Genomic DNA, 24,398 nt, shown 5'->3' with positions numbered 1-24,398 from the left:
GGACTTGATGAAATTAACGTCTAAATGACCCCTCACTTGCTCTGGTGCTCTTGGGAGGTGATGATCTTTGGTGTATTTAAATACTCCGAAATTACCATCTCTTTTAAGAGTCTGAGCGGGTGGTGGAGTGGGTTAAGGCGTACCTGTTATGCCAGTTGCTGGAAGGCTTCTGTGCTGGCTAGGGTTCGAGTCTCCTGGTGGGAAAGTGTTCTAAAGTTGTATACTTCACTCTCGTGTTTAGAAGAGTTGTGCCTTATATATATATATATATATATATATATATATATATATATATATATATATATATATATATATATATATATATATATATATATATATATATATATATATATATATATATATATATATATATATATATATATATATATATATATATATATATATATATATATATATATATATATATATGTTTTATCTCTATGTATGTAGCTGTATACATATATATATATATATATATATATATATATATATATATATATATATATGTTTTATCTCTATGTATGTAGCTGTATACATGTATGAAACATGTATACAGCTAATGTATGCATATCTGCACATGCATGCACAAGGGTGAGACATACTACCAGACAATTGTATTTATTTATTTTCTAAAATGACTCTTGTTTACTAACAAACAAAACAAAACAAGGAGAGTACTCTGGTTTACTCTCCCACAAGCAAGTCTCTACTGGCCGAGGTCCCAACTATAAGTATTCTTTGGCCATAACAAATGTATGACACTTTTAATACCAATAATTTATAGGTAAATCCTAAATAATTTAGCTAAATATAGCTAAAATTTAGCTAAATAAATAGTATAGTATATATGTGCCTTCGTACATGTGACCGTACGCACATGTGTGCCTGTAACCTAATGACATAAACGCTAAGCCATCACGACTATCTACCATCACGACCACGATTACCTTATCCTCATATATGGGAAAGGACGGGGAGGAGGGGAAGGAATGGTGCCCAACCACTTGGACGGTCGGGGATTGAACGCCGACCTGCATGAAGCGAGACCGTCGCTCTACCGTCCAGTCCAAGGGGTTAGGTTAATAACAATAATAGTGATACACACAGAGAGTAATCACACTAACGTGACTGCATCAATGAGAAAATCCGTAGGAGTCATGATGAGGATTCGAACCTATGCACTGGGTTCCTTCAATAATAATCTGGATTTTCTCAATAGTGATCTTAAAAACCACATCTACAATACCAACAACAGCAAGAGGCAAGAGGCAACAGCAATAGTAAGAATAATAGTAATAATAAAACCGAAGAAAATAACAATAATAATAATAATTTAATAGCACTAATAGCAATGCTAATGTAATCAATCAATCCACGAGGTATATTAGGATGTTATTTAATATATTCAGGTTAGTGATGATGCTGGATGTTGCTTGTGTAACTAATGATGCTGATGATATTGCACCTGTTGCTCGTATACAATGGGAAGGTGATTGATTGATGAAGATTAAGCCACCCAAAAGGTGACACGGGCATGAATAACCCGTAAGTGGTGACCCTTTGGAGTCATTACCAGTATCAGGAGATGATACTGGAGATCTGTGGAGGTGCAACTGCACCTTGCATGGCGGGAGATGTCTCCCGTCTGAAAAATGGGAAGGTTGATAGTAGTCTTATTTATTGCCCGTGCCTTCGTCTCTCCCTCTAACGGGCTATTCATACCCGTGCTATCTCTTGGGTGACTTTGACCATTTGGTCACCACTTGGTCCGGGAGACATCTCCCGTCACGCAGGGTGCAGTTGCGCCTCCACAGATCTCCAGTATCATCTTTTGATACTGGTAATAGCTCAAAAGGGCCACCACTTACGGGCTATTCATGCCCGTGCCACCTCTTGGGTGGCTTAATCTTCATCAATCATCAATCTGGGTGACTTAATCTTCATCAATCATTCTCTCCCTCACACACGACTTAATAATGGTCCACGACGGACCGAAACGTTGTCGTTTCTCCATCTTCTGATGCATGGTTTTGTCATCATATCTTCAGCCGTCACATTAAACGGGTCCCGGTAGTACAGTTGGGCTTGTTCTCGACGCACAATTGAAAATTCCAGGAAATGCCGGGCGTGACATAAATGGTTGGGCACATTTCCATTTATTTTAGAGATCAAGAATGTTTGATCTCTAAATCAAAGCCATGTTTCACATTATTGATGCAATCGTGTTATGAATCTTCGGTGTTGAAGATGTTGATTGTTGTGTACATGAGTGACGTATTGAGGTGGGAGTATGGGAGAGGGAGGCAGATAAGGAGTATGGGGGAGGGAGGCAGATAAGGAGTGTGGGGGAGGGAGGCAGATAAGGAGTGTGGGGGAGGGAGGCAGATAAGGAGTGTGGGGGAGGGAGTCAGATAAGGAGTGGGGTGAGGGAGGCAGGACAGGAATGAAGTAGGAAAGGTGCAACGAGAGGAAGGAGCAGGGAAGCAGTGTAGGATTGAAGGGCGGGGAAGGAGAAATATAAAATGGTTCCGTAAGCGATGTTAGCTAAATGTCCATGAATTAAGGCAACGAATTATTGTACGATGCTGTCAGTCGTTGCTGCCAGACGCCGCTGTCAAACGACTATTACTCGGGCTGGAGTGTGACCTTGTGAAGTAAGATGACATCAGACGACTTCTTTACCAGACCTAAGCGCTATCATACGTCTTAGTGACGGAGAGATTGTTCCAATTAAATCACAAAAATTTGTACTTACACATCTTAATATACTTTTTCGTATATAAATAAATAAAATAAATAAATAAATTAATATAGTCAATGTTGCCATGCATCAGACAAGAGGCTCCTGAAGAATGAATCACTCGACGTTGTGGACAGCGAAGGGCAGGAGGTCGAGGGGCGCCACCGTGCACTTGGAGTAGCGCTTTTCACAGTTGCCATACAATTTGCCGGCCAACTCAGCAATGATAAATTGGTCGAACTCCTTCCTCTCCTCCTCCGTGTCTCCTCGACCTGCCAGCGACGCTCTGTGCAGGATTAGATGGGGATTTAGGCCTACACCAAGTACTTAAAACAAACAGGTTAATCACTACTTAATTAAATCATGGAGAAATGATCTATAAGTGTCTGGTGAAAAGTGAAGGAAGTTTAAGGACGTAAATACATTACTGGAGAGCCGCCGATGAAAGAATAGTTTGATTACATATTTTGCTGGGACGAGAATTGGGGGGATCCGTGAGTATCTAGGTACCAATCGAAAAGTGGATTTGATTACTTTACATACACAATATAATTGCAAATGAAGTTGCAAAAACGGCAACTGAGAGGAGAAATGGCCCATAACGTCTAATACAGATTAAGAAAACAACCATAACTAAAAATGTAGAACATTTACACTAACCATCAGACAGCAACTGCAACGTCACGGAAGAAATTTTTAATGCAATGGATATAACCTCACTGAAGTCATCATACGAGTCATAACACATATAACAGGTGTACAGGAACCTGTACACCTGTTGATTGACGGTTGAGAGGCGGGACCAAAGAGCCAGAGCTCAACCCCCGCAAGCACAATTAGGTGAGTACATATCCAATGCCTTAAGTCATACGGAAATGAGTAAGACAGCCGAGAAATGAGCGAGCCGCCAGAGGCTTGAGGCCCGCGCGGGAATACCTCTGTCCACACCCTACAACAAACAAAAAATACTCACGCCAAGAGGGTGTTGATCATCTCCCCGACGATGCCCTGGTCGAAGGGCGCCTCAGCCACCTCACAGAGGGCCCTCAGGAGGCAGCTGCGACCGTCCACTCCAGCCCTGCCCACACACACAATTATTAGTAGCTTAAAAAAAACGACATTGGTCATAAAAGTCATGAATACATAGCTTTAAAGATTCAGATTACATAGCACTAAATAATGATCGACTACATAACATTGAAGATGTCGACTATATAATATCAACATATTAACAGCATGAAGTTTACATTTATCTAATAAAAAAGGGGGGGGGGGACAACAAGAATGGTTGAAATAAGTATAATGGGTTAAAACGTTAACAAAATAAGAATAACCGGTGTCCGAGACACGAATCCTATATAATTGCAAATTTAATTTCCTAAATAAAATATTATTATTATTATTATTATTATTATTATTATAACTATATAGGCTTACCGAGGTCCTCTTCGGCTGATTATATACCTTCACTAAGATGTGACAGACAACAGCTGCCTAACTTGATCCCGGGTACCTATTTTAATGCTAAGTGAACACCGGCATCAGATGAAACGTGCCCAACCGTTTCTGTCCCGCCCGGGAATTGAACCCAGGTGCTTTTTGTCCCCCGTCAACAATGACTTTATAAATGAAGTCATGAAAACTCGAGTTAGATTTTCTTGACAAGACCAAATAATGGTGCTTTAGGTTTTAACAGCCGCCTACAGATGGGCCAAACTGCAAGATCAACTCGATTGTCGCAGAAAGTTGACATTCTCCTGTGAGTTACTGTTTCTGAGGGTAGCTATCAATCCAGATGTTACGTCACTGTGCGTGAGATGTATCCAGGCTGTAGAAAGGCCGTCCCTAAACTGATAAAAAAAATATTGTTAGAAAGATAAAAATCGGTCCCAAATGGACAATGTATGTCCCAGAACCCTAGATACCTTCCCAAGTACATGTGACTGCCAACCCGTGCTGTATGCTTATTGCAAAATGATGGTGATGCCGCGGGAATCCGGATGAATCCAGAGGCAGATATTACGCGTCCTGGGGTCATAACCACCGCAGCTCATTACATAACTTAAACGCACTGATAATTATACGAGTAATAAATAAGGTTGAATTTATTACTGTGATTACGTAACGTGTAGTCACCATGTACACGCAACAGAATGTTTACATAAAACAGATAGTAAATTAAGAGAACGGGAACAAGGAGGCAGGCAACACCTCATGAACGTCCACAGCAAATGTCGTTCCAGAGAAGAGTTCTTTTATTGTGTCGGGGGGACAGGAAGCCAGAGTGTATTCATACACGTTAGACTTATATTGAGGTACCCCCTCCCCCAAGGTCTAATTACTGACCCCTCCCAGGATGCAACAAGCTGACTAACTCCTGCGTACCTACTTACTGCTAGGTGAACAGATGCATCAGGTGAAAAAAATGTGCCCAACCATTTCTGTCCCGCCCTGGATTCGACCCCGAAATTCTCTATTGTTCGTCGATAACGATCCCGACAGTACTACAGCGACCCCCGAGGGTCTAAAAACCCTCCGTGTAAACTGCCCGTACCAGCAAGAAGAATAAAGAGTTCGTAAACACTATTTACGAAGAATAAGAGTTCGTGTCCTGAATACGGGACTCACAGATGTGCTGTATTACATTAAATAGCAAAGGTACAGTTACACGGGCATAAGTATGCAAGAGTTTTTGCTATAAACAAAACAAAATGTAATTATAACGATATGATAAGTATAACACTCACTTATTAAAGGCGGTCTCCATGTATTTGTAGATGGCTAGTCGTTCCTGACGGGCGGCTCGCCTCGACCTGGCGTGATACTCGGGCTGGTTGTCGTCCCTGGGCTGGTACCAGTGAACGTAGGAGTCAAGGATAGCGTCCAAGTTATCGTCCAGTTCGAGGTCCTCGTCCTCGCCGCTGACGGATCGCTTAAAGAAGGGAGAACCTCCGACCAATAATGCGTCCGGCATTTGAAACTTGACCGGCACACCAACTTGTAAAAGTGCGGTGTATAAGGTGTAGGTGTTGAAGGGGAGGTTCACACCCCATCTCACCTGAGGGAAGGGAACACAGTTTGAAGGGAATGTGTTCAACACAGTCCCACACAACACGGAACACACAGAACACAAACTGACACTTTGACGACTTAATGGGATGAATGTTATCAAGTTGGTGCTTCATGTACTCTTCTGTACATGCAAAAAGTTGAGACATACCGATACTCGTTTTAATTGTGACAACCCGTCCTCAGGCCAGGCTCGTTAAAGCTGCTGCCAACCCCCCCCCCCCCCGACCCCCAAAGACGCATTCATCAATTTTAGCGTATTGTGTATTAAAAGTAGGTTTGTTCTCATTTCAATATTAATATACATTAAATTTCTAGATATAGTTCGGCATATGTTAGATGTTTAGGTTCTCTTGGCGATTATTTGTATTTGAAGTATGTGGGTGAAGCAGTTGCAGAGTTGCGATTCAAACAGGTCGTCAGCGAAGCACTGTTCGAGAAATGTTCGAACGTCATCAGTTGTGGGTCGTGTATAAACAAGTCTTGCATTCATAAACCGGGCTTAGCGGCTGAATTAATAAGCGTTTGGCCTTCGTTGATGAGGACGGGCCAAAGCCCAAAGGACGTGGCACAGCCCGTTTTTAGATCCACTGAGGATGTCTGCCAAGGCGTGGGAGACAGAGGCTCTAACTGTGCTACTGATCCATCTCCCACAAGAAGTCTGGCACGAAACAACGTAATGTAACAGTTCCTTTACCTCTAACAATGAGTTCACTGTCGTGAAATTTGTATTTAAAGTTGAAGTTTAACAACTTTGTGAACGTCAGTGAGGGAAATATTTGTTATATGTGACAAGAAATTTAGTTATTACACAGAGTAATCACACTAACGTGATTAACGTAACGAAAGTATAACCTAACGTATATTAGTATACATAAAAATTGTATGTATAGTTTAGCGTAGGATTGGTTAGGTTAGATGTTTAGGATCCACTGGCGATTATTTGTATTTGAAGTACGTGGGTGAAGCATTTACAGCGTTGTGATTCGAACAAAATTCGTCAGTGAAGCACTTGTTCCGGAAGTGTTCGAACGTTATCAGTTGTGAGTCGTGTTTAAACCGTTTTTCATTTATAAACAGCTGGGGTTTGGCGGGAGCATGGAATGGATTTTGGGTCTTTGTTTAGAGGACGGGCTATGTAGAACGTGTTACGTGGGTGAAGCATTTACAGTGTGTAAACTTTTTTCAATCACACACAGGGAGGTTTGGCGGGTGCATGGAATGGACTTTGGGCTTTGTTTATGAGGACGGGATGGTGTGCATGGGAACACCCACCATATAGGTTCGAATTCTCATCACGGCTCCTACGGATTTTCAAATCTAGTTATTAATAGAGTATTTTATTTGCCATAAGTATTTTCAAGAAATAATTACATTTGTGTGGATGGGTATTTTTTTTAATTCAACAACCAAGACAATAATATTAATTATATACCTCAATGTTCGACCCCACTGGGATGCCGATGACTCGTCGCTTGCGTGAGAGAGACTGTAAGCAGCCGGAGGTGAGGTCCTGTAGCCAGCCAAGACCTGTGTTGGTGCTGAAGAGTTGGCTTAACTCACTGTCCTGCACCAGCGCATACGGCGTCTGCAGGAGACACATCATGGCTGCCGCGAGGAATAAATAGGGTTTCATGGCTGTGTTTACGGTGGCGAAGGAAGTTGTCTTCCTTGAAGGGTGGTGTTGGCGGTGGCAGCGTGGGTGGAGAGTCGTCGCAACAAGAACAAACGGAGGGCAGCAGGAGCTCTGACTCGTGTACACCTCAGTATGAAGGACAAAGGTGTGCTGGTGGTGGTGTTGTGACCGCCCCTGCTGCCCGACCCTCATGCGCCGCCCCCCATGACAGCCAGACTCCGCCTCCCGCTGCCACACCTCGGCAATGTCGCTCGCCTGCTTAGGTTACGGTCAAAATCTTTATTGCGTCTAATTACATATATAATTCGATCATTAGCATAGTTAAGGTTTAAAGTAAATTTTTAATAATAGTGCATATACATTGAGAAGTATATAACCTTTCGTATGTACCCAATATAGATAAACGTGTGCCTGGCCCCAAGAATATTTGACCTTTTTCTCGGCACGTTGGCTTTCCCATGTACTTAGAAAGTCCAAGAATAATCATTAAGAATATTTCAGATCTAAAACTTATTTCTTTTAACTGTGATTGGTAAAGCTCACATATCCAAATATATCAACTGGCTTTTTAAAATGTGCGATTTACTGATGCTAAAAAAAATTCCTATGAATATGAAAACGTTAGTAAAATTGTAGGTATCTTTTACACCATATTAAATTATGATATATAAAACTGATGTGATCTATGTCAAACTAGGGCGCACTTCTGCTATAATTGCCGCACATTTATTTATTTATTTATTTTTATTTATTTATTTATTTATTTATTTATTTATTTATTTATTTATTTATTTATATACAAGAAGGTACATTGGGTTTGTGAGGATACATAGCATAGTATTTACATTCTTGTAAAGCCACTAGTACGCGCAGCGTTTCGGGCATGGGAATAGACAGAATATAACCATATGTGTATATAAACTTTGAGTAGAGAGGTGTTTGCAGAAATGTCTTAAGTTGATTAATTCGCGTCTTCATGTTCCTCTTCGGGTGGTTGGAGACCTTGGCACTGATTAACTAAACGACAGAATATGTACAAGAATTTAAATAAAGCGTTGAAGGAAATTAAAAATGTATACAACTTTGCTCTCAGTGACGAAATAAATATTGACTTCAGCTTTTCTTTTTAGGGAATTGCTGGGAAAGATCTCTTGTAGATCTTTTTCTGATTTCGAGTGTCTAAGCGAGTACATGATTAAGCATAAGATTATCAGTGCAACCTGTTCTCAAGGTTAGCCACAACGTTCAAAATACAAAGTGCTAACCAAACCAGGAACGTATTACCTAAGCAACCCACCTAGCCTAACCTACTGATGCATAGAAAACGTGGATTTTTGTGAGCAGCTATTTTTCATAGTACTATTTAACGTGTACGTTAGTGACCGTAACGCTCAACATGAGACGTATTAGTTGAGAGGATGTGTTGGATGGTGGCCGTCTGTCTGGACACCGTCCTGTTATGTCCATCTAAAATATACGACACTAAGGCGCTGCCGCCGGTGATGACAGCGTCCTCACAGGAACACATCCACAGGGAGAGAAAGCCTCATGACCTGAATAAATTTGCGCGCTGTATTTGTTCCCATTCCCTTGTACTACCCTATCATAGCTAGAGCCCTTCTTCCATACACAACTAAATAAAGTAATAATAATAATTCACAGAGAGAAATTACACTAACGCAATGTATCAATGAAACAATCCGTAGGTGCCTGGGAATACCCAGTGCATAGGTTGGAATACTCATCACAGCTCCTATGGATTTTCTCAATAATAGTAATGAGGGAATTATAAGATGTACAGTATTATTCATCAGGTACAGTAATTGTATATTATATAAAGCTACTAATTACACACATACAGCGCATTGATATATCATCTCAATCACTGATATATAATCAGGCATACTCAGTGATTTTCTAGCTGATGGAGAAGAAATCTCTGCCTTACGACTCGTATACTAAACTTGATACTCCACAATGTTTCGACACCATAACCCAAATGGTAATTGTTCCTTATGTTGACTGATACTTCCAAAGCATTTATTAAAGCTGAAGACACCACAGTTTAGAGAAATGGTAAATAAGATATATATACAGAATATATATCTATACCTATACCGAGATTAGCTAGATACCTGTATATATGTTATCAGGTATGGAAAGTTGATGTGGAGTGAATTTACCTGAGGGCCACTAGCCTCCTCGACGAGGACAGGAAGCCAGCGGCTTCGACTAAGAGCCTAGCGTGGCACAGGCAGCAAGCACTAAGAATAATGTTCATGTAATGCTGATTCTCTAGTTGTATTACCACCAACCAAAAATGCTACGAAACATTGAGTTCATGAGTGGTATAGTGGTTACCTTACCTTGCGGTTACCTTGCGTTGATTTCTAGGCTCAACGTCCCCGCGGCCCGGTCCGTAACCAGATCTCCTGTTTGCTGGCAACCCGTTCTCGCAAATTTAATAAGTCAATATTGACTTATTAAATATGTGCATAGGTGACATACTTAACATAATAGATACCCTTAAAAAGATTCATAGAAAACACCGACCTTACCTAACCTACTTAGTATGTTAAGATAAGCATCTTATTGCTTCGTAATTACAATTATTACCTAACCTATAATAGGTATAGGTTAAGTAATAATTGTAATTACGAAGCAATAAGATGCTTATCTTAAGATACTAACAAGGTTAGGTAAGGTCGGTGTTTTCTATGAATCTTTTTAAGGGTATCTATTATGTTTAGTATATCACCTATGCACGTAGTTAATAAGTCAATATTGACTTTACGAATTTGCGAGAACGGGTTGTTGCTGGACTGGTCAACCAGGTTGCTGGACGCAGCTGTTCGCAGCGTGACGTATGTATCACAGCCTAACTGATCAGGCATCCTTTGGAGGTATTTGGTGGTGAATACAACATCGAGTTCAAACCTCCAGCAAATGTGCTTTACTTATTTTTAACACAAGTCTCATTACACAGATCTTGCAATAATCTACTAGACAGAGACATGCCAGTAAAATATTATGAACAACACTTGGGTCATATATCATTCAATACATCGTCTATTAAATTTTCTGACGCCGTCAGGAATAATTTCGCACATGGAGGAGGTCGAAATGTTATTTCCACACTACTGTGACTTACAACCAGGTTATAGATGGTCACAATAAGGGAGGATCTCAGAAGTACCCAAGTGAGACTTTAATACTTTTCCTGACACGTCACTAAGGTATCGGAAGGTAAGCTAAACCTTCGTTCATCTATAGTTCCAGCCAACTTTCCAATATGAAACATGGGGGGGGGGGGCTCAGATAGCCTGTGAGTGTCATAGACAATCTTGAGTCGGCTCCAGTGCAAAATCTTAAGAAATATCGGCATCTACAGAGACTCCGATTTTTTGAAATCTGAAATCGAGGATTTAATTTCCTTGGAGTTTTCTCCAGTTATCAGTGCATTTATTAATTTTCTGTATGACTAACCATCCTGCGAGATGGGGACTTGTATTACCACTGCTACCTTATTCAATCTTGTGTTGTTGATATCCTCAAAATGCATCCGGAGTCTGCCAGTGCAGACCGCTTATCACATGCCTCTGTATGACTAACCATCCTGTGTGATGGGGATTTTATAGCATCACCTAGTTAGCTTTTTTGACACACTGTACTCCACTTCATATAGTCTAGGGTAGCTGCACTAATGCAGATGTACCTAATATGTTAATAAAAAAATTATTAATTTATTATTATTATTTATTTATTTTATTTATATCTATACAAGAAGGTACATTGGGTTTGTGAGGATACATAGCATGGTGTTTACATTTTTGTAAAGTCACTAGTATGCGCAGCGTTTCGGACAGGTCCTTAACCTAACATATAATTTTAAGTAGGTAAATTCTAGCAAAATTTATAAAATGTTAACAGGTACATTGTAAGAAAAAAAAATGAGAGAGATTATTAAGTATATTAGATACGTGGTAGCTATATTATATAGTAGGTATAATTAAATATGCATCGTAATATTTAATTTTCTGAGAGTGGGGAAAGGGAAGATAGGGGAGAAATGAAAAAGTGGGATATGGGAGAGAGGAGGGGGGGGGTAGGTATAGGGAAGGGGGGAAGAAAGGTGGAGAGGATGGGAAGAGGGAGATGAGGGAAACAGGGGAGAGGAGAAAGAGAAGAGAGACATGGCCACTGCCAGGTATCCCATTTAGTGTCAAATAAGAAGCAATCGATAATAAATATCATTGACAATGGCATTAAATTTACTGTATTTGAATCATCAGAGACTAACTCGAGCATCATGGCCACTAGTCCAAGATGTTCACGACAAGGATAATTCCCAGAAGTACCTAACTGGCACTCAACTGAGAATTTACACCTTCCCAGGATCACCACTGTGGCATCTGGTGGCACTCCACTCCTTCATCCATGTCGTTTAGGATGCATGTTACAATATTGTAGGTGAAAATAGTTGGCCGTGTTTCCAATCACCTAATGCCCCTGTCCACCTGGTACCCAGGTGTTAGTCACTTTTTTGTAGGGTTGCATCCCTAAAAAAAAAAGTAGTTCGACCTCGGGGGGGGGGGGGGGCTTCGATAGTAGCCTAACATATATATAATATACAACTGCCTGTCCCCCCCGACACAATGAATTATATTAATTATTACATTTCAACCTTACTGATCGTCCCTGGAATTCGAATTCTGGACAAAGAGCAAATGAGATCCTTTATGGCACTATAGCTTTTGTCTATAAATTATTACGTATATCTTTTTACCACGAACATTCATCAAGACTGTTACAAGAATAACCTGACAAATTTAAAAATATATGTTCCTAACACAGCAATGTAGTTAGTCCCTTGTACACTACACTACACTACACTACACTACACTACACTACACTACACTACACTACACTACACTGATTTGTTCATTAGTCCCTTGTAAATTGATGTATATATGACCTTTATATTGTATATTATTTAATAAAGAGAAAAACAATATATCTAGTTCACCTACAGTAATAAAACGCTGAGTACATTTACTTTGGTATTGTAGTTGTTATTGTTGTCTGGTTGATGGTATTGTAGTTGTTATTGTTGTCTGGTTGATGGTATTGTAGTTGTTATTGTTGTCTGGTTGATGGTATTGTAGTTGTTATTGTTGTCTGGTTGATGGTATTGTAATTGTTATTGTTGTCTGGTTGATGGTATTGTAGTTGTTATTGTTGTCTGATTGATGGTATTGTAGTTGTTATTGTTGTCTGGTTGATGGTATTGTAGTTGTTATTGTTGTCTGGTTGATGGTATTGTAGTTGTTATTGTTGTCTGGTTGATGGTATTGTAGTTGTTATTGTTGTCTGGTTGATGGTATTGTAATTGTTATTGTTGTCTGGTTGATGGTATTGTAATTGTTATTGTTGTCTGGTTGATGGTATTGTAGTTGTTATTGTTGTCTGATTGATGGTATTGTAGTTGTTATTGTTGTCTGATTGATGGTATTGTAGTTGTTATTGTTGTCTGATTGATGGTATTGTAGTTGTTATTGTTGTCTGATTGATGGTATTGTAGTTGTTATTGTTGTCTGATTGATGGTATTGTAGTTGTTATTGTTGTCTGGTTGATGGTATTGTAGTCAATTGTTGTTGTCTGGTTGATGGTATTGTAGTTGTTATTGTTGTCCGATTACTGGAATTGTAGTTGTTATTGTTGTCTGATTGATGGCATTATAGCAGTTACTGTTGTCTGATTGATGGCATTATAGCAGTTACTGTTGTCTGATTGATGGCATTATAGCAGTTACTGTTGTCTGCTTGATGGCATTATAGCAGTTACTGTTGTCTGATTGATGGCATTATAGCAGTTACTGTTGTCTGATTGATGGCATTATAGCAGTTACTGTTGTCTGATTGATGGCATTATAGCAGTTACTGTTGTCTGATTGATGGCATTATAGCAGTTACTGTTGTCTGATTGATGGCATTATAGCAGTTACTGTTGTCTGATTGATGGCATTATAGCAGTTACTGTTGTCTGATTGATGGCATTATAGCAGTTACTGTTGTCTGATTGATGGCATTATAGCAGTTACTGTTGTCTGATTGATGGCATTATAGCAGTTACTGTTGTCTGATTGATGGCATTATAGCAGTTACTGTTGTCTGATTGGTGGCATTATAGCAGTTACTGTTGTCTGATTGATGGCATTATAGCAGTTACTGTTGTCTGATTGATGGCATTATAACAGTTACTGTTGTCTGATTGATGGCATTATAGCAGTTACCGTTGTCTCATTGATGACATTACAGCAGTTACTGTTGTCTGATTGATGGCATTATAGCAGTTACCGTTGTCTCATTGATGACATTATAGTTCTTAATGTTCCCTGATTGATGATACTGTAGCTGGTATTGCGGTCTGATTGATAGTACTTCAGTTGTTATTGTCTCCTGATTGATGGCCCTGTAGCAGCTGCTGTTGTCTGATTGATGATGCGGTCGTTGTTGTTGTATAAGTGATGGCAGTACATTAGTTTTTTGTTTTGATAGATGGTACTGTAGTAGTTATTGTTGTTACAGTTGATGCTACTGTAGTATTTTTGTTACAGTTGATGCTACTGTAGTAATTTTGTTACAGTTGATGCTACTGTAGTATTTTTGTTACAGTTGACGCTACTGTAGTATTTTTGTTACAGTTGATGCTACTGTAGTAAGTTTCTTACAATTGATGCTACTGTAGTATTTTTGTTACAGTTGATGCTACTGTAGTAATTTTGTTACAGTTGATGCTACTGTAGTATTTTTGTTACAGTTGATGCTACTGTAGTAATTTTGTTACAGTTGATGCTACTGTAGTAATTTTGTTACAGTTGATGCTACTGTAGTAATTTTGTTACAGTTGATGCTACTGTAGTAATTTTGTTACAGTTGATGCTACTGTAGTATTTTTGTTACAGTTGATGCTACTGTAGTAATTTTGTTACAGTTGATGCTACTGTAGTATTTTTGTTACAGTTGATGCTACTGTAGTAATTTTGTTACAGTTGATGCTACTGTAGTAATTTTGTTACAGTTGATGCTATTGTAATATTTATATTACAGTTAATGCTCCTGTAATATTTATATTACAGTTGATGATACTGTAATATTTATATTACAGTTGATGATACTGTAATATTTATATTACAGTTGATGATACTGTAATATTTATATTACAGTTGATGATACTGTAATATTTATGTTACAGTTGATGATACTGTAATATTTATATTACAGTTGATGATACTGTAATATTTATGTTACAGTTGATGATACTGTAATATTTATATTACAGTTGATACTGTAATATTTATGTTACAGTTGGTGTTCCTGTACTTGTTATATACTATAGTTTTATAAAGGAATTATTGTTGTTCATGTGATGTCTCTGGATTAGGCTTTGTTCGCTACATTTTCTGAAGTAGTTGTTTTTGTATGGTACTAAGGGTCATTTTTTGTTATTGTTGTTTGTGTTGTTTTGTCGTGGATGATGTTATCGTTGATGTGCGTGTGTGGTTGTCACTACGGCACAACGGACTACTTTGTGAGTGAATAGGTTGAAACTGGGCCAACAACTTTTATTTCATAACAGTTTACAATTTTTGGGAAACTTTTGTCTAGCCTGGGATTGTTTCACATAAAGCATAATTGCATAGTATAATGTGACATATAATGCGTTATATATAATGCTGGATAATTACCTATAAATAAATAGGCACATCATATTAACATGAGATTATCGTCGGGAGGACGGGCGGGGTGTGAGGGGTAGGCGAGGCAGGGACGGGCGGGGTGTGAGGGGTAGGCGAGGCAGGGACGGGCGGGGTGTGAGGGGTAGGCGATGCAGGGACGGGCGGGGTGTGAGGGGTAGGCGAGGCAGGGACGGGCGGGGTGTGAGGGTAGGCGATGCAGGGACGGGCGGGGTGTGAGGGGTAGGCGATGCAGGGACGGGCGGGGTGTGAGGGGTAGGCGAGGCAGGGACGGGCGGGGTGTGAGGGTAGGCGATGCAGGGACGGGCGGGGTGTGAGGGGTAGGCGATGCAGGGACGGGCGGGGTGTGAGGGGTAGGCGAGGCAGGGACGGGCGGGGTGTGAGGGGTAGGCGAGGCAGGGACGGGCGGGGTGTGAGGGTAGGCGATGCAGGGACGGGCGGGGTGTGAGGGTAGGCGAGGCAGGGACGGGCGGGGTTTGAGGGTAGGCGAGGCAGGGACGGGCGGGGTTTGAGGGTAGGCGAGGCAGGGACGGGCGGGGTGTGAGGGGTAGGCGAGGCAGGGACGGGCGGGGTGTGAGGGTAGGCGAGGCAGGGACGGGCGGGGTGTGAGGGGTAGGCGAGGCAGGGACGGGCGGGGTGTAAGGGTAGGCGAGGCAGGGACGGGCGGGGTGTGAGGGTAGGCGAGGCAGGGACGGGCGGGGTGTGAGGGTAGGCGAGGCAGGGACGGGCGGGGTGTGAGGGGTAGGCGAGGCAGGGACGGGCGGGGTGTGAGGGGTAGGCGAGGCAGGGACGGGCGGGGTGTGAAGGGTAGGCGAGGCAGGGACGGGCGGGGTGTGAGGGGTAGGCGAGGCAGGGACGGGCGGGGTGTGAGGGGTAGGCGAGGCAGGGACGGGCGGGGTGTAAGGGTAGGCGAGGCAGGGACGGGCGGGGTGTGAGGGTAGGCGAGGCAGGGACGGGCGGGGTGTGAGGGTAGGCGAGGCAGGGACGGGCGGGGTGTGAGGGTAGGCGAGGCAGGGACGGGCGGGGTGTGAGGGTAGGCGAGGCAGGGACGGGCGGGGTGTGAGGGTAGGCGAGGCAGGGACGGGCGGGGTGTGAGGGTAGGCGAGGCAGGGAAGGCGTGGGGAAGGGCAAGAGGGAAGCAACCCATCCGTAATCATTGCTAATAAATTAATACAATACACTGTCATGGCTGCAAGACGCTGACAATATCACCACGGTACCACTAACAGACGAGGCGTCGTAGCCGCGTTGTTCCCGACAAACCACACTTGCCTCCAGAAGATTACCAGCACTAAAAGACCCTGTGGATGGCGTTGGGAATGAGGTCAAAAGGCGACGCCTCACACTGGTAGTAGCGCGTCTCGCAGTCGCCCTCCAGTTTGCCGTGCAGCTCCGCCTCGATGAAGTGGCCATAATCCTTCCTCTCCTCCTCGGTGTCTGGGTGACCGGCCAGCGACGCTCTGTGGGCGAGCATAATGGTGGTGTTGAGAAATGTCACAAGCAAGGAGAAGAACACAATCGAATCACAAAAACGTGATCTGTGAACCATTGAGGCCATGTGATGAAGAGTCTATTGTTGCCACCAAAAGCTAAACAGGCAGAACCCAGGAGCTGGAGTTTAAGTCCCCTCAAACACTAACACTTCTCAGCCTCATCTCTCATTTTCACCGTTCAGCCTCACAATCAGCCTCACAATCAGCATCACCTCTCAGCCTCAGCCGTCAGCTTCAGCCATATACTTCAGCCTCAGCCGTCAACAATACTCACGTGAGGAGGGTGTTGATCAGCTCTCCCAGCAGACCCTGGTCGAAGGGCGCCTCGGCCACCTCGCAGATGACCCTAAGGAGGCAGCTGAGGCCGTCCACCCCGGTCCTGTCCACACGCAACAAAACATAAACAAAAGGCACAAAAGGTCATGAATATCTTTTCCTATAAGAGAGAATCTTTGTGTTTGATGAAAGTTGGAGGCCAGACGCTTGGGGTTAGCCTCACCCAAATTTGAAGGGTGAATTGTCTGGGGTACGGGACGGACATAGACAAGTCGACACTGGTATAAGTTAAATGTTTTACGAAATATTAGCATTTATAGACACCCCCATACAGTTTTTGTGGAATAAAGTGTGAAATATATGATGTGATTTCCGTAGAGTTTTAGAAATGTGTAATATATTTTCTGAGACCCTTACAGTTGTGTCAGTGCTTCTAAATAACACATTTTCTGAGGGAGGAGGAGGAAATAAGGAAGATGTGGTTTGATTGGTATGACTTGAGCAGTAAGGCTAATGATTCGTGTAAGAATTCGGGCAACAGTAGATCTTGAATGCCGTTGCGATTTAGTAATCCAGATTGAAGAGGTGTATTTACATTGAAAACCTGAATTTACCTGATGGTTACCACCTCTAGTGGTCACCGGCTTTGACATACCGGCGACTTATCAAAAGTTCCTTCAATTATGCATAACAATTTGTTCTAGCTGAATTTTTAACTTGAAAAATGTCTTGGGCGTTTACGGATTCGGCGGGTAGGCGGTTCCGTGGGTGCATTATCCTATGGGTGAAAAAAGCTGTTATGTTGTATATTGTGACTTGTTAAGCTTGAAGCCGCTGCCCCTCGTATGTTACATTGGGGCTTTTATGAAAATGGTCTGAATTACTATTTTTAAATTCTTTCAATTCTAGGTATCAAGGAGAGTAAGTAGATTTCTTGACGTTGGGGAACCTTAGGAAGACGGGCTGAAGAGAGTTACAATAGCTTTTGGACTATCACTCAAAGCAAAGTACCACTCACTCATTGAAGGTTCCGATCAGGTTATTATAGAAGGACAACCGTTCCTGGCGGGCTGCTCGTCTGGCCATCTCGTGTAACTCCAGCTGGTTGCTGTGTTTAGGCTGGTACCAGTGGGCGAAGGAGTCGGTGCTGTGGTCCGCCCCGTCGACGTCCTCCTCCTCCCCGTAGCCGGCGTCAACTGATCGCTTCCCCGCACCCCCGACCACGATGCCGTAAGGAAAGCCTACCCTGATCGGCAGGCCAAATTGTAACTTGATCTTCGAAAAGGTGTAAGTATCGTAGGGAAAGTTGAGCGACCATTTTATCTGAAAGATTGAGATACAGTACAGTAGGAATGTGTAGTGTGATTATAGTGTGCTTCTGCATGTTCAGTCCCCCTCACCTGCGTGTAGATGGTAAACATGTTCTCTGGTACTCTTCCTTACCTTCTTGACCACGGCCAGATCAGAGACGTCCTTGTTGCTCTCCTGCACTGCTGATGGTTCAACACTTCGATACACACGATCCACACACACACACACACACATATATATCTGACCACAGATATATATATATATATATATATATATATATATATATATATATATATATATATATATATATATATATATATATGCAAACAAGCCTGAATGGTCCCCAGGACTATATACAACTGAAAACTCACACCTATCACTTGAAGGCTATCACTTCCTTATGTCCGGTCGTGATGGTCAAGCGGATTAAGGCGTCCCTGTACATACCAGTTGCGTTGCTCCTGGCAGTATGGGTTCGAGTCACTTCTGGGGTGTGAGTTTTCAGTTATATATATATATATATATATATATATATATATATATATATATATATATATATATATATATATATATATATATATATATATATATATATATACACACATACCAAAAGAATAGGGGTGGTAGGAGAAGAAAATATCAAGGTGTTCAGTGAGGATCCACAAGGTCTTCTCTGAGTACTCTTTATTTTCTTCTCCAAGGCTATGGGTCCCTACACTTGCACCAGAGGTGGTACCCCTATATATATATATATATATATTATATAAGTTGTATATATATATATATAAGTTGTATATATAAGTTATATATATATATATAAGTTGTATATATATATATATATATATATATATATATATATATATATATATATATATATATATATATATATATATATATATATATATATATATATATATATATGTCGTACCTAGTAGCCAGAACGCACTTGTCAGCCTACTATGCAAGGCCCAATTTGCCTAATAAGCCAAGTTTTCATGAATTAATTATTTTTCGACTACCTAACCTACCTAACCTAACCTAACCTAACTTTTTCGGCTACCTAACCTAACCTAACCTATAAAGATAGGTTAGGTTAGGTTAGGTTAGGTTAGGTAGGGTTGGTTAGGTTCGGTCATATATCTACGTTAAATTTAACTCCAATAAAAAAAAATGACCTCATACGTAATGAAATGGGTAGCTTTATCATTTTATAAGAAAAAAAATAGAGAAAATATATTAATTCAGGAAAACTTGGCTTATTAGGCAAATCGGGCCTTGCATAGTAGGCTGAGAAGTGCATTCTGGCTACTAGGTACGACATATATATATATATATATATATATATATATATATATATATATATATATATGTCGTACCTAGTAGCCAGAACTCACTTCTCAGCCTACTATTCAAGGCCCGATTTGCCTAATAAGCCAAGTTTTCCTGAATTAATATATTTACTATAATTTTTTTCTTATGAAATGATAAAGCAACCCTTTTCTCTATGTATGAGGTCAATTTTTTTTATTGGAGTTAAAATTAACGTAGATATATGACCGAACCTAACCAACCCTACCTAACCTAACCTAACCTATATTTATAGGTAAGGTTAGGTTAGGTAGCCATAAAAAGCTAGGTTAGGTTAGGTTAGGTAGGTTAGGTAGACGAAAAAACATTAATTCATGAAAACTTGGCTTATTAGGCAAATCGGGCCTTGAATAGTAGGCTGAGAAGTGCGTTCTGGCTATTAGGTACGACATATATATATATATATATATATATATATATATATATATATATATATATATTATTGTCAATCATAATGTAGCATCCATTTGCCCCGCCACCACAGGGCGTCGTTCTCAGGAAGATTACCTAAGCGCCACCATCAACATTATTACAAGAGAATAACAGGTTTTTGGTCCAGGTATAATATATTATTATTAATGCAATGGCGGACTCTGAGCCAGGCAAGTGTCCTGTAATTAAGGCGGTTGTGACCTTAATCCCGTTGTTATTACTGCTACTTACATTTATTATGAGGGAATTTAGTCTTCTGGCCAAGGTACGAAACCTGAACGGTTAGTCCTAACCGGTTAGGGGTATCCAGCGCCATGTTTTACCTGGCATACGATCCACCAGTCGTTTGGCATCTGGAGTCCTAATTACTGCTTGTGCGTTAGGCTAGATGGGTTCGTTAAATTAGTACGTTCGTTAGGCTAATTAGGTTAGGTGGATAAGTTTAATTGGGTGAGTTTGTTAGGTTAAATGTCGGTTGATAAGGTAGGTTTGATTGTTGTTGTTTTAGATTCAGCTACTCAGAACAAAATTTCCATGTAGCACGGGCTATAGTGAGCCCGTAATAGGTTTGGTGAGTTCGTTTGGCTAAGTAGATCCGTTAGGTTTGGTGGGCTTGTTCGGTTAGGCAAGTTAGTTAGGTATTAGCTATATTGTATGAATGTCACTACGCGTGGGGCTCTTATCGCCTTCACGCAATATTTGTTTACCTGTTGCTATTGCCCGATGGAACCGGGAACTTATCATTTACCAACAGAAGGATGTCTTTGAATATTTTATTCCTTTCACAAATTTATAAACTGACGCTTTTTAATTCCCATTAAAATGAGTTAAGGTTAATATTTTGGACACAGAATATGACCTTTATTACAATACATTATTATTGTTGTAATAAGTATTATAATTATTATTACGAGAGAAAGAGAGAGAGAATATCCACCTCAAGGGTTCGAACGTGAGCCACCAAGGTGGAAGCTCAGTACTGTACCTACTCTGCCAACAAAAGCATCGTAACTATTGGAAGGTCATGAGACCTCTTTGAGGGGTCATCGGGAGAATAATTGTACAATGTACAATGTGACTATTAAGTTTCAACAGAATTTTAAATACTCTATCGGATCCTGCTTATAGGCTTGTGTAAACGTATAGGCTTGTGCTTATAGGCTAGAGTAGCCCGTAGTAGGCTTCACGATTGATTAATGAAGATTAAGGCACCCAAGAGATGGCACGGGTATGAATAGCCCGTAAAGGTAGGCTTCACCATCTTCCAATATTTATAAGGCAGAGGGGGTATAGTGGTGAAGTTCCACCCTCATCCAGTGACCCGAGGTGACTCAGCCTTCTGGCTGCTCTGTAGACGATACCTCTTGGAATAATATTTTGTATTAAATTGTATTTTACACAGTTTCGTTTTTAGAGATTAAATTGCATTTATATAATTTCAATCAACAGATAAATATGCAAGTCATAATGTTGATTTGAACTCCATATATTACTTAATCAATTTAAAAGTATGCTGAGGAAAACATGGAAGAAAGGTTCATTAGTAATTAATATACTATTTCCTCTCTGCATGCTAAGATTGAATTCAAAGTCTTTCCTCATAAGTAAAATATTTTAACCTGCGTTCTTCGGCGCTTTCGTTCTTTTGAACCTAGTAAATGATATAGACAAAATCAATCGCAAAACGTGCAAACTTAATGAATATTTAATCTCCAAATACGAACCTATGTTTTCTGTTTGTGGCCGAGGCACATGACGGCGTGCGGCCAGCTCGGCAGCCAAGAGTACACTGAGTGTTTACCTCAAAAAAAGACCCCGCAGGGACGCCGATGACTCGTTTCATGCGGGAGAGCGGCTGAAATCTGCCAGACGAAACTTCGTGCAGCCAATTCTGACTTGAGTTCGTACTGAAGAGATACTGATTTTCGTGTATTAGTGCTTCCGGCGTCTGCAGGAGACACATCATGGCTGCCGCGAGGAATAGATGGGGTCTCATGGCTGTGTTTACGGTGGCGAAGGAAGCTGTTCCCTTGAAGGGTGGTGTTAGTGGTGGCAGCGTGGGTGGAGAGTCGTCGCAACAAGAACAAACGGAGGGCAGCAGGAGCTCTGACTCGTGTACACCTCAGTATGAAGGACAAAGGTGTGCTGGTGGCGGTGTTCTGGCGGTGTTCTGACCGCCCCCGCTGCCCGACCCTCATGCGCCGCCCCCCATGACAGCCAGACTCCGCCTCCCGCTGCCACACCTCGGCTGTTATTTATCTCTCAACTTAGTTCGTCTGTTATTTCACTTTTGTAAACATGCATTTTATAGTTTCTCTGAAAATCAAATCACAGAACAACAAACTTATGTTTTATCCAGCCTTTGGCGACGTTAGAAAATTTTGTCAAAACACATAATATTTGGTCACGTGTTTAGGTCAAGGCTTATCGACGTTAAGTCAGTCTCCCTTTTTTTTTTAACTAGGTCGGCGTTCAATCCCCGACCGTCCAAGTGGTTAGACACCATTCCTTACCCCCCGTCTCATCCCAAATCCTTATCCTGACCCTTTTCAAGTTCTAAAAAGTCGTAATGGCTTGGCACTTTCCCCTGATAATAAAAAAACTAAATTCAAGTATAATTTTTGACAATTAACTACCTCAAAAATTAAATAAACTTAATGTAAATATAAAGACTGAGACGCCTCGCGGTGTATATAATGAGATTCATCACGACATATATCAACGTTTGGTAGGCAATACCAACAAAGAAGCTACTATTAATTCATTTATATATACAATAGTTCTTACATTCCTGTACAGCCACTAGCACGCATAGCGTTTAAGGCAAGTCCTTAATCCTAATGTTCCCCGGAATACGACCCGCCAAATCGTTTAACAACCAGATACCCATTCATTGATGGCTGAACAGAGGCTACAGTTAAGGGTTGGCGCCTAGTCAATCCTCCCCGGCCAGGATACGAACCCAGGCCAAAGCGCACGCTAAACGCCAGGCTAGTGTGTTACCACTTCGCCACGGGGACTACTAGTCCTTACATTCTCAGAGTCCCCCCAAGGAAGACCGAGAAATTAGTGTCCAACACCTTTGTTGTGTATAGGTAGAGTATTCTGTCTGGGTCTTCCGATAATGGTAACCTCCCTGTGTGGGTTTGCCAGGTCAACAGTATCAAGTCAAAATGACCCTTAGTTCTGCCTTTCACCATTCAGCCAGAATAATTCTGGTATACAGTCGTCAGACGTAGTTGGCAGCTTTCACAAAACTCAACTGCCTAATATCTCATGTGTCAACTTTGTGAGTGTCAAATACACCTTGCGTCAGTTTTGTGAAAGTGTCGAATGCAGTTGCACCTCTGGTATAATTGTACCACAAAATTCCCAGGCCTACCCAGGCACTGTAGGGAGCCGGTGGCCGAGCGGACAGCACGCTGGACACGTGATCCTGTGGTCCCGGGTTCGATCCCTGGCGCCGGCAAGAAACGATGGGCAGAGTCTCTTTCACCCTATGCCCATATTACCTAGCAGTAAATAAGTAGCTGGGAGTTAGTCAGCTGTCATGGGCTGCTTCCTGGGGTGTAGGAAAAAAAGCATTAGAAACAGTTGATTGACAGTTGAGAGGCCGAAAGAGCAGAGCTCAACCCCCGCAAGCACAACTAGGTGAATACAGTTGCCGTAGTAAGGAAGCTTCAGGTACACTACTCTCCCAGGCCTGCTCACAGTTGCCGTGGTAAGGAAGCTTCAGGTACACTACTCTCCCCGGCCTGCTCACAGTTGCCGTGGTAAGGAAGCTTCAGGTACACTACTCTCCCCGGCCTGCTCACAGTTGCCGTAGTAAGGAAGCTTCAGGTACACTACTCTCCCAGGCCTGCTCACAGTTGCCGTAGTAAGGAAGCTTCAGGTACACTACTCTCCCCGGCCTGCTCACAGTTGCCGTAGTAAGGAAGCTTCAAGTACACTACTCTCCCAGGCCTGCTCACAGTTGCCGTAGTAAGGAAGCTTCAGAGCTTCAGGTACACTACTCTCCCAGGCCTGCTCACAGTTGCCGTAGTAAGGAAGCTTCAGGTACACTACTCTCCCAGGCCTGCTCACAGTTGCCGTAGTAAGGAAGCTTCAGAGCTTCAGGTACACTACTCTCCCAGGCCTGCTCACAGTTGCCGTAGTAAGGAAGCTTCAGGTACACTACTCTCCCAGGCCTGCTCACAGTTGCCGTAGTAAGGAAGCTTCAGGTACACCACTCTCCCAGGCCTGCTCACAGTTGCCGTAGTAAGGAAGCTTCAGAGCTTCAGGTACACTACTCTCCCAGGCCTGCTCACAGTTGCCGT

General features: G+C 41.7%; 1 protein-coding gene across 1 annotated transcript; it reads right to left on the bottom strand.

Moving 5' to 3' along the window:
* Window positions 1-16,230: 16,230 nt before the first annotated feature.
* Window positions 16,231-22,045, bottom strand: LOC123757074 (uncharacterized). The gene is made up of 4 exons (XM_045740458.2): window positions 21,884-22,045; window positions 17,990-18,294; window positions 16,970-17,074; window positions 16,231-16,662 (listed from the first exon to the last, which is right to left on the bottom strand). The coding sequence occupies exons 1-4, from the start codon at window positions 22,043-22,045 to the stop codon at window positions 16,494-16,496; spliced, it is 741 nt and encodes a 246-aa protein (XP_045596414.1). The 3' UTR covers window positions 16,231-16,493.
* Window positions 22,046-24,398: the final 2,353 nt, after the last annotated feature.

Source organism: Procambarus clarkii, chromosome 13 (genome assembly GCF_040958095.1).
Source record: "Procambarus clarkii isolate CNS0578487 chromosome 13, FALCON_Pclarkii_2.0, whole genome shotgun sequence".
NCBI classification, from domain to species: domain Eukaryota; kingdom Metazoa; phylum Arthropoda; class Malacostraca; order Decapoda; family Cambaridae; genus Procambarus; species Procambarus clarkii.
This window is presented reverse-complemented; position numbering and strand designations above follow the sequence as displayed.

What these genes read in the sequence shown, in the direction of transcription:
- LOC123757074 (XM_045740458.2), bottom strand. Translation starts at nt 22,045, where the DNA reads ATGTGTCTCCTGCAGACGCCGGAAGCACTAATACACGAAAATCAGTAT. An exon ending in CTGCGGGGTCTTTTTTTGAG is followed by an intron (nt 18,295 to 21,883) that starts GTAAACACTCAG and finishes TCAATCTTTCAG; the next exon opens with ATAAAATGGTCGCTCAACTT. An exon ending in CTGATCGGAACCTTCAATGA is followed by an intron (nt 17,075 to 17,989) that starts GTGAGTGGTACT and finishes GCGTGTGGACAG; the next exon opens with GACCGGGGTGGACGGCCTCA.